The sequence below is a fragment of the Poeciliopsis prolifica genome, unplaced genomic scaffold (assembly GCF_027474105.1).
Source record: "Poeciliopsis prolifica strain line A6 unplaced genomic scaffold, Auburn_PproV2 SCAFFOLD003, whole genome shotgun sequence".
NCBI classification, from domain to species: Eukaryota; Metazoa; Chordata; class Actinopteri; order Cyprinodontiformes; family Poeciliidae; genus Poeciliopsis; species Poeciliopsis prolifica.
Genome location: NW_026562378.1, coordinates 8,913,513 through 8,928,645, shown reverse-complemented (window position 1 = coordinate 8,928,645; position 15,133 = coordinate 8,913,513). Strand labels below are relative to the sequence as shown.

The 15,133-nt window shown below is 40.0% G+C and overlaps 1 protein-coding gene across 1 annotated transcript in view; it reads left to right on the top strand.

Annotated features, from left to right (window-relative positions):
• LOC129356405 (arf-GAP with coiled-coil, ANK repeat and PH domain-containing protein 3-like) overlaps positions 1-15,133 on the top strand; it is a 55,587-nt gene that overhangs the window by 33,532 nt on the left and 6,922 nt on the right. Inside the window, exons 5-23 of the mRNA XM_055025998.1 lie at positions 205-263; positions 741-924; positions 1,089-1,133; positions 1,260-1,355; positions 1,975-2,049; positions 3,279-3,290; positions 8,713-8,825; positions 9,357-9,408; positions 9,610-9,710; positions 10,680-10,791; positions 10,893-11,125; positions 11,692-11,761; positions 11,955-12,049; positions 12,428-12,648; positions 12,737-12,829; positions 13,009-13,089; positions 13,711-13,934; positions 14,338-14,447; positions 14,917-15,027. Of these exons, the coding sequence (XP_054881973.1) occupies positions 205-263; positions 741-924; positions 1,089-1,133; positions 1,260-1,355; positions 1,975-2,049; positions 3,279-3,290; positions 8,713-8,825; positions 9,357-9,408; positions 9,610-9,710; positions 10,680-10,791; positions 10,893-11,125; positions 11,692-11,761; positions 11,955-12,049; positions 12,428-12,648; positions 12,737-12,829; positions 13,009-13,089; positions 13,711-13,934; positions 14,338-14,447; positions 14,917-15,027 (2,087 nt within the window). The remainder of the gene's footprint in view (positions 1-204; positions 264-740; positions 925-1,088; positions 1,134-1,259; positions 1,356-1,974; positions 2,050-3,278; positions 3,291-8,712; positions 8,826-9,356; positions 9,409-9,609; positions 9,711-10,679; positions 10,792-10,892; positions 11,126-11,691; positions 11,762-11,954; positions 12,050-12,427; positions 12,649-12,736; positions 12,830-13,008; positions 13,090-13,710; positions 13,935-14,337; positions 14,448-14,916; positions 15,028-15,133) is intronic.

The window sequence follows — 15,133 nt, the reverse complement described above, 5'->3', positions numbered from 1 at the left end:
CGAATCTGTGCACATGTGTCCTGCCTCTCCTTCCTCATCCTCATCCCGTGGCGTCTTCTACTCTCAAAGGGTTTCTAGTGCCATCTTGTGGTAACACCTAGCTGCTACAAATTCATGTGCAGTAATCATCAATCTCTACATGAAGTGGGATATTTATTTGCTGCTTTAATGTGACTCGTTGTGTTTGTGTTTGTCTGCGTATAGATTTTGTTTGACCAGGCTCAGAGGTCGATCAAACAGCAGCTTCATACCTTCATTAAGGAGTGAGTATCTCAGCTGTTTCCTTGTGGAGACACTTTGTTCAAGATTGTTTGAAAATTTCTCACGTTTCATCACATTAAAGCCAGAAACATTTCACATTTTCCTGGGATTTTATGTAACAGAGCAAGACAAAGAAGTGTCTAATTGTGCAGTGCAAGTAAAACAATAAAAGGTTTTAAATTGTATCATGTATTTATTTTGGTCATTTTAACTTTTCCACACACAAGTTTAAAAAAAACAAAACCAAACTACAGAAATAGAGGAGCAATATTTAAATTCCTTTCAATGGCAAGAACCTACCTTCACTTTTTATACAGTTTTAACTCCTCACAACAATTAGTTATCTATTAGTGCTTTTGAATCAAAGTCAAATTCCTTATTTGTGCAAACGAACTTGGTCAGTAAAGCTACTCTGTTTTTGATGCAGTGTCTATAGTTTTAAAATTGTATCTGGGATGTTTGTGCTGCGTCTGCTTCAGGGATATCCGTAAGTTCAAGGACACCAAGAAGCAGTTTGACCGCGTGCGCGAGGACATGGAGCTGGCTCAAGTGAAGAACGCTCAGGCACCGAGGAACAAGGTGCACGAAGCAGAGGAGGCCACGCAGGCTCTCATCCTCAGCCGCAAAGCCTTCAGGCACCTCGCCCTGGACTATGTGCTGCAGGTGAGACACTGCGGGTTATGTTTTCAGTATTGTCCAGTAGGTGGCACTCTCACACCATGGCTGCTGAGGCTTGTGTGTCTGGCACAATGGATCAGATCAGATCACCTGTGTTGTTCTCAGATTAGAATCTAAATCTGCTTTTTGTTGCTGTTGCTTTTGTGCAGATTAATGTCCTTCAAGCTAAGAAGAAGTTTGAAATCCTTGACGCAGTAAGCAACTCACACTCTGAAACATCTGCAGACGATCAGTGGGTGTCCCTTCTCTGGTTTTGAACATCATTTGGCGACTGTTTTATGGCGACTGTTTTATTTTCTTCCCCTGCCTGCTTCCTTAAGATGCTGTCCTTCATGCGAGCCCAGTATACTTTGTTCAAGCAAGGCTTCAACATTTTAGATGAGATTGACCCCTACATGAAAAAGCTGGCTGCACAGGTATGCAGTACTATTACTCTCAACTTTCAATGTACGTATTCTGTTGGAATTGTGGTCCAAAGCACAGCAGTGAATTATTGTGAAGTGGGGAGAAAAAGCATGTGATTTTTAAAAAATATATATTTTTATTATTTACAAGTAAAAATATGGACAATAATCCACAAACATCTTCACGGTAAAGCATGTGGGTGGCATCATGCTTTCTTCTGAAAACGTAGACAAGTTTTGTGTTGGTTTTATACAAGCTTCCCCACATAGGACAACAATCACAAACATACAGCCAGACCGAGAGAGGAATCACATGGATATTTACGTACGTACGAATGGCCTAGTCAAAGTTCCGATCTGAACAAAACTTAGATGAACTACCACACTTTTCTCATGTGTTCATTGTTAAACGTGTCGAACATCATCACACTTCTCCTCCCCATTTACAGTTATGCACTTATTGTGTTTGTCTGCCACACAGAATCCAAATAAAGCATATCTGCCTTTGTTTTGGTAAATCACAAAATTCTTCAGTTAAACTGATACTTGGGCTCTGTAGATGAAAGATGTAAAAAACTAAATTAAAAAGAGATGTGAGTCGTACTCTGACAGCTTCTGCTTTACGTTTCAGTTGGACCAGCTGGTGATCGACTCTGCCATGGAGAAGAGGGAGCTGGAGCACAAACACGCTCTCATCCAGCAGAGGGTGAGAAAACAACACCGCTCTCATTTTCCAGCTCACGCCCTGATATTTCATCTTTTTTTAGCATCACGTTTGTTTTCCTCCTCCAAACATCTGAAGTGAAACAGAAATATCTTCAGCAATTTTTTTTTGCGTGATCTCAGTTGTCGCCTTGTCAGCGGTTCACTTCAGTCAATCAATCAATCAAATTTTATTTGTATGGCACGTTTCAGCAGCAAGGCATTTCAAAGTGCTTTACATCATAAACACAAAAACACAAAGTCATGCATCATAGAATAAACAATACATTGTTGCATATTACATTTCAAATACAATTCTAAACAGGTGTGTTTTTATTTGAGATTTAAAGGAAGTCAAGGTTGCTGCTGTTTTACAGTTTTCTGGAAGTTTGTTCGAGATTTTGTTCACTTGCAGAGTTAGTTCTTTGTTGGTTTTATCTTTTTTAAGTCTTTCCTTATTTCGAAGCTTGTTGATTTATGATGCATTCAGTTGAAAACACAAAGCAGTCTTGAAAAGATAACAAAAGACTCATCTTCAACTGGCATCAAAGCTTTTGTTTAGCCTTTTAGAGAAACTTCAAGGTATTATTATCATGCATTATGTTTTTTTCTTCCTGATTTCAGTGAACCATTGAAATGAATGCAAGATGTTTTTTGGCCTTCAAAGTTCAAAGTAAAAGATCACAGTTGAAAAGAAAAGTAAACATTTCTGCTCTAAAATCTCTCGAGTGAGTGAAAAGTAGTTCCTTTAGCCCATTCTGGCTCCTGCTCCACATTCAACATTCACATTCATGCACAGATGAACAAAAAACCATCCATCTGTTAGGGAAGACGATGCCAACTACATGCCTGTTTTTCTGCCTGGCTTGGCCCTTCCCTGTGATCGATGCACTGGCCCAGTGAAGGCATCCTGCCAGACTTGACAAACAGCCTCGTGCCCTGCTGGCCTTTCAGCAACCTTTTCTCTTTAATCTGATAATTTTCTGACTCACTTCAGCTTTCTATGCATACTTTTGGCTTGATGAAATATGCCAAAAAAAAAACAAGAAACAAACAGTCCATCCAGGAATTTTAAAAGCTGTTTCCTGGATAGACAAAAAAAAAAATGCTAGTTGTCTGAAAACCTGTGTTACACTGTATATTACTCAATGAATTCAGTTTAAACACTAATATTTTATTATTCTCCATTTTTCTTCTCCATGCTAATGTGCGGCCTTGTTCTTACACCTCCAGACTCTGATGCAGGTGAGTGTGTAACCTTACCTCAATAAAGCTCCAATTAGAAACTTTTACATTTAATAAAAGCGTTCTGGTTCGGCCTGAACAGTGAGGATGTCTACTTTAACCGGTTTGTGGCTAATATCTGTAAATCTAGATGAAAATGAAAGTGTCCAGCACCTTTTAGCTCTTATTTTGTTCCAGCTTGTGTTCTTGGTCATGGGTGATTATTTTGGTCCTTTCAGATAACATTGTCTCTCACCAAATGAAAGAAAATGTAAACAATCCCCTTATTTGCATAGCAATAAATTAGAATATCTCTCAATATAGTTCCCAAAAGTTTAGCAGTTAAAAATTATATATTTCAAGCATTTCATTTTAAGTTCAATGATTATTGATTACAGCTAATCGAAACCCAAAGCTTAATTTCACATAAGACGGGTAAAAATCAATGGAAGTATAGACCTAAATGAAGGTCATTGCTAAATGAGCTAGCTGTTCACAGAGTGCTGTGTCCAAGCATAATTTGAGTGGAAGAAAACGCTGTGGAAGAAAAAGATGCACAAGCGACAGAGACAATTACAGCCTTGAAAGGATTCTTAGGGCTCAGATTGGGATTGCAAGCAGATCGAAACACATTTTTTTCCGTGTCTTTCCCATTTTGAACAATGCCTAAGTAGAACTGCCATGAAAAAATGCTATGGATGATTTATTAAAAGTGCCTAGGAAATATAAAGAAGAAACTGATACATTTTCATGCAAATTCAATTATGATTTTTCTGGGAGTCACTTGGTCTGGCACCAAAAGTTAGTAAATGAAATGTTTTCAGTTTGGATTTTTACACCCACTGAAAATATTTATCAAATAAATATGTTAAATTTTTGTAATTTTTTCATTGTGAGTTCTTGCTGCTACAATAAAAATATAAATATTTTCAACCTTTGTTTTCCTCTTTACAAAGAGAGCAAGGTAAGAAATGCAAACTTCCTCTTGCAAAGCTAGGATGATCTGGGCTGGCTCTGATTTGAGATGCTGTCCTCAGTTAAGCTACAGGTTTGGTAATTATGGCGCCAGAAAGGTCGATTTGTTGCCAGTGATTGTGGAGATGTGAGCGCACACGATGCCAGCCTGCCTCCTCTCCCTCCTTCATCCGCTGCCAGCTCCGGCCAAAGTCAACAGATGGCATGGTGAGGCGCAGCAGGGCGCTGAATGTGAGGCCGAGTGGTACAGACAGAAGACAAGCAGATAAAGGGAGATTAGGATTCAGCGGCAGCTGAGTGTGATGAAGAATGAAGCGGTGAGGAAGAGGGCGTCTTCGGTTGCCTCTCGGGGCGCCTCTCCGCTACAGTGGCTGCTTCTGTAAAGGTTTCATGTTGTCAGTGGAAGCCAAACGGCATTAATGTGTAGATGCTTTTCACAACAACCTGAGGAGACATTCAGACAGATCGTCTCCCCTTTCTGCACATGTTTCCTTCAGTAATATGCAAATTCAGTGCAGCCTGAAGCACAAGCATGAAGCATGTGCTAACGTTCCTTAATAATAGGTCTCGAAGTTACTTTAGACAAAAAGTATTTTTTAAAAATGAGAGATTTGTTTGGGAGTGTAGTTAAATGTGAATGTTTCTACACCATCTGGAAAATAGAGAAAATGAAAGTTTTGTTTTGTGGCATTTTCCAAGACTGGAGGAGGATTAAAAAAAATTAAATATAATTGTTTTCTTCCTTCCTTTTCACTTCCCTCCTTCAGGATTTTTCTTTCTTTCCTCCTTTTGTGTCTTTTCTGCTTCAAATCCTGGTGGCCTTCCTGTTTTCATTGTGTACTTTTTTCTTGATTTCTTTTCTTCCTTGCATCCTTGTGCCCTTACTTTCTTCCGTCATCTCTACCTCCTTCGTCTCACTCCTTTCCTTTCTTATTTTTGATTTCCTTTGTCCCTTGCTGTTGTCTATCTTTTCTTACTTCTCTGTGTCCTTCATGGCTTCTTGTTTCCTCTTTTACTTTTTCTGACTTTCACTTATCTTTCTTTTTATTACATCCTTGCTTTTCTTTCCTCCCTGCTTTGTTAATTTTTACTTTCCTTTCTTATATCCTTCCCTCCTTTCTCAGTTCCCTTCCTTTCTTGTTTCTTATTTTCTTTCTCATTCCTTCTTTCCTTCCTTTCTTTGTTCCTTCTTTCCTTTTTTTCCTCCTTCCTTCCTTTATACCTTTCTTCTTTCTTTTCTCCTTCCAGAAAATGCATTTCTGTTTGCATGGTTGAAATCTGTCCAGTTTATACATGAGCAGGACTTTATTGTGAAGGAAAAGGAACTGTTTCTTCACCCTTCTTCCTCCCCCATTTTTTTACCAGTAGAAGATTCTGGATCAGAGAAATGTTGACTGATATAAACACAAAATATGAAACGGCACTCACGTGCCAAAGAGTAAATGTCTTCTGGACAAGGTTTGTGGCAGTTCAAGCTTCAATCTGAAGCTGTCTGAATCCTGTCACACCATACCATCGCTGTGAGACGCAACCTTTTTGCTTTCACCTATTTAAACTCATGGAGCCATTTAATTGGACGGCTGTTTCACTTTCCTAATTTGATTTAGTGTTGATGTGATTGTGAATGACAAGAGAGGTTCTTCAGAAACAGCAGCTTTCCCATAACACCTTAGAAAACAACAGCAGAAGCTGCTTTTTAATTAACCACATTGTAATAAATGGCATGAATGTCAGCTGTAGCTTCTTACTCACGTTTGCGCAGACACGCCTGTTATCTGCACCGCATTCTTATTATACACTGCAAAAACAAAAAACCTTACCAAGTATGTTTGGTCCAGTTTCTTGTGCGAATATGTCTGCAAACTAACTCGCACGTAACCGGCGAGATACAAGAGCTTGTCTAAGTCAACAATTCTTTAATATTGATGAAAAAATGCTGCCCTAGAACAAGATCTTTTTCCCATAAGTTAAAAGAATCGTCAATTATTGACCTAAATAAGCTCCTATATCATGCTGAAAAGTTACTTGTGATTTAGTTTTCTTATTTCAAGTGTACTGAGATATTTATACTTGAACTTTTAAGATTGGATGAAAAGTGTTTATGATTTTGGACTTGAAAACTGATCAAAATTGAAATATTGTGTGTTTTTGCAGTGTATCTAAGTACCAAAATTAAGGTAGACTCTTATCAAAGATTCTACGGGGATGCATTCAATATGCATAACTCAGCCTCAGTGTTGTTAAACTGTCCGGACTTTGCAAACAAAATGGATTTCACTCTGTGGGGCCGCTGGCTCTGCAGCCTCCTTCCCTCCAGGCACTTACGCTCTAGATTCCCGCAGGGTCTCGGCTGATTTAAGGTGGGAAGAGGGAGTCTTGCCCTGGTGCTTGGGGAGCAATAATATCAGCTTGATTTAACAGGAACAGTTTTCAGAGCTGCAGACAGATGGAAAGCCAACTCCCCTCAGAACACACCGGGCCTCGGGATTGTTGCGAGGGTTAGAGGGGAGCTTTAAATTGTGCTGCAGGGCGGAGAAGAGAAACAGGACATGCAGCAGAGTACACCCCGCTTCCCCCTCCTCTTACCCGCTGCGAGTAAAATGAGATGTTTGATCTCTCTCGACGGGGTCAGGGGGGCACGAGTGTGGCAGCTGTATGGTAATGAGCTCCCGCTCCACATCCACACGGCGAAGGCTGCTAGTCTGCTGGCAGGTGGCACAGTGTGAAGGAACGGCACGGGCGTGCTGCTGTCGCCTGACAGTCTCTCATCTGACCAGTGGGACCTTCAGGATACACACTAATATTTGTCACTCTGTTTGTATTAGCTGATTTTGTCGTTGCTCATCATGTTGCTAGATGTCAGTTTGACGAAAATGAAGATATTTGGCAGGCTGGACTTTTTGCTGGTGAGGATAATGTCAGATTTTTTCTATTAGTGCTTTTGTTTGTTGCACTTTAATTGCTCTGCCTGATGAAGCACAATAAGTTTTCCAAATATGCTTGGTAGAGAATTTAATATTTAAAAAAAATTTCTGTCCTGTTTTTGCACATCCCACTGCTTATGAATAGGAACCGGAGAAAATGTTTTGATGGTAGTTTTATGTATTCTTAAACCTTTCTTTACTTTTCTCTGCAGTTGCCTTTCGGTATGTGCCGTGCTTTCCAAATACGTTGGTACCTTTTAAACTTCTTCAAATTTCAGGACAGTAGATCCACAAAGCTCAGGAAAACAGTCCATGGTTTTCTAAGCGTTGAACAAATAAATATATTCAGTATCTTTCACTCATTACATTACTTTGTAGAATCAGTTTTTGCTGCAAATGTTTTGGGGTGTTTCTCCAGCAGCCTTTTTTTATTTTTACAAATGCACTGTATCTGGCCATATTGAATGAAAAGTGTTTGTGAGGATTTAGGTCTGGACTTTGGCTAGGCCTTGAAAATGATTTGATTTAAGCCACCAGGAAGGTGAACATTATTTAACCAGGTTCTCTTTCTTCTATTTAGCAGAAGTTACCATAATGCTGCCTCACACTGTGCGGATGGTGCATTCAGGGTGCTGTGCAGTGTTAGTTTTCTGCTGTGGTGATCTGAATGTTCTTCTGAGATTAAATCAGACATTTTTTTTGTAATCAAGGGACTTCTGAAGGCCTTTGGTTGTGCTGCATTATATTTTGAACTATCGAAACGAAGGACACTGGATTCCAAGACATGCCACAGTTATTTTGGAAGCCATGTATTGTATCATTTTTCATTCAATTAGCAATTATGTACCGTTCTATCATATAAAATTCCCCCATAACATGCATTGTAGCTTGTTGTGGTAACAGGACAAATGTTCAATTCTTTAGTGAGACACTACATTAATCGCTATTGAAAATTGTGCACAGCCTACTTCCAAATGCCTCAACAAAACGACAAATATTATGTTACTTTTCCCATTTGAGCCTTGATTTTTGGTGGTGATTAAAATCAATCAACTGGAATTGATACTTTTGCAGACACTGTGTGTATGCGAGTGTGTGTGTCCGTCTTTCTGGGTGTGTGTGTGTGTGTGTGGTTGTCTGTCTGTGCCCAACCTGCCATATGCTCAGTGTTACCTTACTGATGAACAGAAGCTGTCTAACCAAAGTGAAACATAATCACAGTCTATGTAAAATGATAACGCGATTTTTTTTAACAGCGCTCAGCAACTGTCATCTGTTTCTCAGACCTTTGTAAAGACAGACAAATGTTTTTTTAGCAGAGCTCCAGATGTGATCCTTGCCATGCTGCCGCTATCTGCTGTAATTTGATTCAAACAGATTAAATAAAGTCTTGTGAATCTGAGAGTTTGAACCTGCAGTTTTTCACGGTTTAAACATCCTGGCTGAGGAAGTGTTTTACTACTGATCACCAATCTAACTGGTCTCTGTTTGCAAATCAAAACAGAGCCAGACCTCAACATTTTTTTCACATCTTCCATCTGCAGGATTTTTCCTACGATGATCCCAAGCTTGAATTCAATGTGGATGCACCCAATGGGGTCGTCATGGAGGGCTATCTGTTCAAGAGAGCCAGCAATGCTTTCAAAACTTGGAACAGGTGAGGAACTAAACAACACAATATGACATGTCATGGTTCTATGATAGTTTGGAAAATTATTTTTTTTGTCTATATGAAAAAAGACAACAGAATAGGAAAAACCATCACTTTAAGATTGTCTGAATGTTGTGTCCTTCCTTGGTTCCTTCCTTCCTTTTTTCCTGCCTTCCTTTCTTCCTGTGTTCTTTAGTTTTCCCTTCTGTGTCCATTAATTTTGTGCATACTATGTCCCTCTCTTCCCTTTGTCTTTCCTTCTTTATGTAATTTCTTTTCTTTATTACATAGCAAATTTCTCTGTCCTTTCTTATTTGTGTCCTTTCTACCTATGGTCTTCCTTCATTTTCTTTTTGTTTCATTTCTGTCTTTTCTTTAATGCTTACTTTTTGCTCTTGTCCTTTCTTCCTGGTTTTTGAATGTTCAATTTTCACTGTGAAATGATATTTAAAAAGAAAAACTGATAACTTTTGAAAATCTTTTTTTTTTTTTTTTTTGATTGAAAAATCACATTTGTTGCATTTTTGCCTTCATCAGGCGGTGGTTTTCAATCCAAAACAGCCAGCTGGTCTACCAAAAAAAATTCAAGGTAAAAGTAGCTTGTGTTCTTGAATTACTTTCATTTAAGAAACTATTTCCCTTGTACACCAAAACCAATAAGTTGCTTCCAGAAATTCTTTTTTCTTAGTCATTTGGCAAGGAATGGAGGATCGCTGCACTGACTTGCCTGAGAAGTCGAACCTGTTCTGTCGTCTGTGGTTTATGTGATACTCTCTTACTCCACCAACAGGATTCTCTGACGGTGGTGGTTGAGGATCTGAGGCTGTGCTCAGTCAAAACATGTGAAGACAACGAGAGGAGATTCTGCTTTGAGGTGGTTTCGCCCACAAAGTGAGTGTGTTAGTGTGTGTCAAAGAAAAGCAGTTCTCTGTGGTACAAACACAGCTGGTGCTGCTTTGATTCCCTTTCTTCTTCTTGTTGTTTCCATTAAGATATAGCTAATTAACTTTGATGCTAATACGCACAAAGACCCAAAACAATATGCGTTCCAATTATTACATCAGAAAGAAATGTAATGTGGGAGAACAGCATGATGTGAAGTTTTAGAAGTAAACCAAGAACAAATCGGTGGGACATGTCGTTTGCTTTTCATAATGCACTATGTGTCTCAATTTGCCTCATTTAGTGAGATACAAACTCTGCACCAATAAACAGTTTATTCCTGCAGTTTCTGCTACAGATTAAAAACATGGTGGCCATTTTGGATTTTGAGGTTGCGCTTTATGAAAGACTTTCAAACTGGGAATTTTAACTTCAAGGTATCGTCTCTAAGTGGAACTATACACAATTAATCCTTCAGCAATCAATGTCCTTCAACATGCTGTGCTAAATGGATATTCTTATGTGTACAGGAATATACATTATTTGGTAACACTTTATGTGAAAACTGACATGACGCCGTCATTAACACCTGTCATGAATAAAGTGTTTACACAGTTGTCATTAAGTGTCATTTGGTAAATAAACCTTACATTAAACCTGGCAGTTTCATACGTGGTCCTTCAAAGTGTTACCATTTAATACTTTTGATTTCCTTTTTTGTTGGCTTCATGAGAAACAAAACAAACAACCTTATCAATGAGGTGATTCTTAAAAATAATTTTTTATTAGGTGATATTTGTGGCCAACGTATCAACCACTGTCAGTCAAGCAGAAACTATTTACTCATATAATTTTTCTTTTTATATTTCTTTACTACAGGTAATTGATTCAGAGCAGGCTGTGTCATAATTTAAAGCAGCTATTAATGAACAATTACAGCAATCAAAACAGGAGTGTTTTATGACTTGGCATGTGCAGGAGCTGCATGATGCAAGCAGAGTCTGAGAAGCTGCGGCAGGCTTGGATCCAGGCGGTCCAGGCAAGCATCGCTTCTGCTTACAAAGACATCGGCGACAACTATTACATTGAGGTACAGTCCGGAATCAGAGAGCAACCGAATACAACATATTCAGTTTATTTCAAATCATTTCTGAAATGTAAGCAAATCTGAACATTTACCTTGTTCTGCAGCGTTTGGACCGGACGGCTTCGCCGTCCACCAGCAGCATTGACTCTGCCAGCGAGCCCCGGGACAGGGGGGAGAGGGCGGACAAGGCGTGCCGGAGCGGCGGAGAGTCTCTCCTGCAGCGGGTGCAGAGCCTGCCAGGCAACGAGCTCTGCAGCGACTGCGGCCAGGCGGCTCCTTGCTGGGCATCAATCAACCTGGGCGTGCTGCTTTGCATCGAGTGCTCGGGAATCCATAGGTATTTGCATGTTTGAGGATGCTTGCATTTGCATTTTATCATACTCCAAACCAGTTTTTCCAGTTTGTTGTTGCTTTTCTGAATTGTTCTTGGCAGCCAATCAACATTAAACTTTTTGAAGAAAATATTTTTAGATCACATGATGGAAATTTTTTTTTTTATCTTTGCAGATATCCTGTGTTGTTTGATTCTGCTCTATTTTACCTTCCATAAAAATCTAAATGTTTAAGGGTCAATCCCTTAACACTTTAATTTACCAACATTTCACTTGTAAAAGCACAGGGGTATTATGGTACTTAGTCAGATATTTTTTATTAAATATAATGAACCAGGGCACACTGTTGCAAGCTGCAGTTTTCAGGAGCAATAACTGCATTTTAAAACACTTCCATCCGTGTTAAATATAAAAACTGAGATTTTCACAAAGATTCTCTGAGTGTCGGCAATCTTCAAAGGAAACTGCCTCTCCAGACAGTTTAAAAAAAAAAAAGTGGGATAAGTTAAAAATGTAGCAAGAAGAAACGTTATTCGCTTTATTTCATCTCTTTCCCTTTTTCTATTTTCAGGAGTTTAGGCGTCCATTTCTCTAAAGTGCGCTCGTTGACGTTGGACTCGTGGGAGCCAGAATTACTCAAGGTGCATCTCTCTCACCAGTTTCCCCACAGCTCGCTCTGCACGTGCAGCATTCTTTCTTCCCAGTGGTGTTGCAATATTAATTGGCACCAGCACGTTGCCACACTGCTACATTTTTAATTACTACTTTTAAATGTATTTCCTGTCTGTGTTTCCTGTCAACTTTGCCCCTGTGTTTTTCTCTTTTTGCATGCAGCTCATGTGTGAGTTGGGAAACACTGTGATCAACAACATTTACGAGAGAGCCTGCGAGGAACTCGGAGTTAAAAAACCGGGACCGTCTAGCTCAAGGTAAAGCTAGCTCCAGTGAGAAAGTTTGACTAGAAGATTAGAATGAACACCCAATACAGTTGGTCATGGACGACCAAGGAGGTTCCCATACCATACTCCAGTTTAAAATACCATTAAAATCTATGCTATGTATTGGTAGAAATACAGCAAGTGGTTCACATTTCAGTATTTTCAGCTCTTTGTCCTGCTTGTCTGACTGTAGAGCACTAAAAGTCCACAAAACTTTTTTTTCCTGTTTATTTTTATACATTTCAAATGATAGCAATCTGTCTCTGTGCGTCAAAGGAACAAGGAAAGATGACATCTTGATATAAAATAAATTTGATTGGAAGTCGTTTCACTCTGTGCCTGAGATGATTCTTGCTTGTCTCCCTCTAGGCAGGAGAAAGAGGCCTGGATCAAGTTTAAGTATGTTGAGAAGCGCTTCCTGAAGAAGCTGAGTGGGAGTGAGGCGCTGGTGGAGGGAGAGAGGAAGTCACGCCCCTGGATGGTGAAGAAATGCCAGCGACACAGCAGCTCTGTGCGGGCCCCCAACAAGGCCCGCAGGAAGTACCATCGCTATGAGCCTGGCAGCGCCTCTCCTGCCAACCTCACAGCAGGTCGGTGAAGAGGTTAAAAAATCCGTGATCACAAGCATAAAGCAAAATCTGTTTATTTTTGAATTGTTTGGGGGGTTTTTATCTGCAGCCGCCGCAGCAAAATTTCGACGGGACTCCCTGTTCTGCCCAGACGAGCTGGACTCACTGTTTTCCTACTTTGACACCGGCTCTGGTCCTCGCAGTAAGTCCACAACTTGGATCAGGTCGCAGAGAGAAGAACATTTCTGTTTCTCGCTTCCATTCACTATAGGGATTTTGGCCATTCGGTTCCAGCGTGATGTTTGTGTTTGCTTAGGAAATGGGAATTGTGCGTGTGTAATGATTAACGTGTCCGTGGCTTGGCAATGCTTGGCCCTGCAGGTCTCAGCAGCGACAGCGGCCTGGGAGGAAGCACAGACGGCAGCACCGACATTCTTGTGTTTGGCAGTGTGACGGAGGAAGGTAAGAGGAGTCCACCTGTGATTAGGATTTCTATACAAGACCTATAATTAAAAGATCAATTTTTAGATACTATTTCTAGCCTTCCTGCTGTGGGTGTTCATTATTTCTCTAATATGCAAAGCGAAGGTAACACTGTTTGTGTGAGAGAATAATTGGTTAAAGGCAAATGAATACAGAGTTGACATTCTAAACTAGCTTTTAGTGTTTTGCAGCTACCTAGCAGTTCTTACAAATTCTGTGTTCACTGGTCAGAAAAAATATGTAGTTTTTTGTTGTTGTTTCTGGTTTGTAGTCAGAACTGATAAAGATAAGGTGATTTCATTTATATGGATCATTTGAAGGCAATTCAAAATGCTTTACATGAATTAGAAGGAAATACAACAAAACAATAAACCAATGGAAAGAGCAAAATAAGAAAAAAAAAACATAAGAAAAAAAAACAAAGCAAAAAGTAAGATGAAGATAAAATATAAACCTGATAAAGAGCTGAATCTGCACACTCAGCAATTTGTTTGTTTTTTCGAGCATCTAGAAGCATAAAGGGAAGCTTGAACACTCCATTTATTTTGTGTTTCATAAGACTAAAATTTGAATTGCCTTTATCCGTTTGCTCACTAACAGAAGAGGAGTCGGAGGAGTCCTCCAGCGGGGAAGTGGAGATCGAACAGGAGGGGTCTTCGGATCCCGAGGATCCCAGGGAGTTGCATCCTGGGGCACTGCTCTATCGCTCCTCTCGTCTCCACAATTTGCCCCTCATGGCAGAGGCACTGGCGCACGGTGCTGATGTGCACGCTACCAACGAAGAAGAGGAGGGAAAAACGGCCCTCATTCAGGCTGTGGTCGGGGTGAGAGGCTTTTTGGTCTGTCTGCAGGCTTAGAGTAAATAGAAACCTGCATAAATATATTTTTAGTCGGCATCATGCCAGAATGATTTAATGTCACATCTGTTCATTCTTCCTTGCAGTAGACACTGATTTAAATGGAAGATGATTCAACATCTGTTGTGTTTAGTTAAAATGTAACAGTTTTTATCATCATCTTTATTGCAGATCACAAACTGAATTTAAACATGTTTTGACAAAAATCCCTTGTGTCAGTATGTGTTCACTATGTTACAAAGAGTGTGACTTCCCCTCCATTTTTATGTTCTGGGATCAAATACTATTTACAGTCAGGGTATGTGTATGTTAGCTAATAAGCGATTATCTTCCACAAAGTGAATGACGTCTCTGTCTGATTCTCTTCCAGGGCTCTTTAATCGCTTGTGAGTTCTTGCTACAGAACGGAGCTGATGTGAACCAGAGAGACATGAGAGGCAGGGGCCCGCTTCACCACGCGACCTACATGGGCCACACTGGGTAAGAGGCTTTCAGAGGAATAACTACCTATGTGTCACCAACCAGGGTGTGTCATAAGAAGACTGGGATTTAAAGGAAAATGGCTTTCAGGAAATACTTAACGTTTTCAAAAATTCATGGGTGGCACATGACGTGGTGTTTGTTTTTGTGGAAATTTTTCTTCTACGTTTGCATCATGAGATTCAAACGTTTCCTGTTTGATCTCTCTTCAGTGTGGCAATACTGTCTAAAACATCAACAGGACCAAAGTCAGTGTGTCACACTTGAACTCTGAATCACAAGTGTGTCGGTTGGCTTCGTCATTGTCTCTCATGATCTTGCATCATTTTGGCGAGTTGCTATGAAATGTTTGGGTACATTTAAAAGAAGGAGGATGGATAAAATATATTCACAGACAAAGTGGTTGCCATGCTTGTTCCATGTGTTTGGAATGATGAGCTTCTTGTCCCTTTCTGTCTCTGTGGTACAGACAGGTGTGTTTGTTTCTGAAGAGAGGAGCATCGCAGACGGAAGTGGACGAGCAGGGTAACGATCCCCTCAGCATCGCTGTTCAGGCTGCCAACGCAGACATCGTCACGCTGTGAGGAATTACAATTATCACGTGCTTTATTAATAATCACTTCCTGTTACTGTCTGAATTATTCATGGTGTTTTCCAACCAAACCTGTTCTGTACCTGAAACGGTG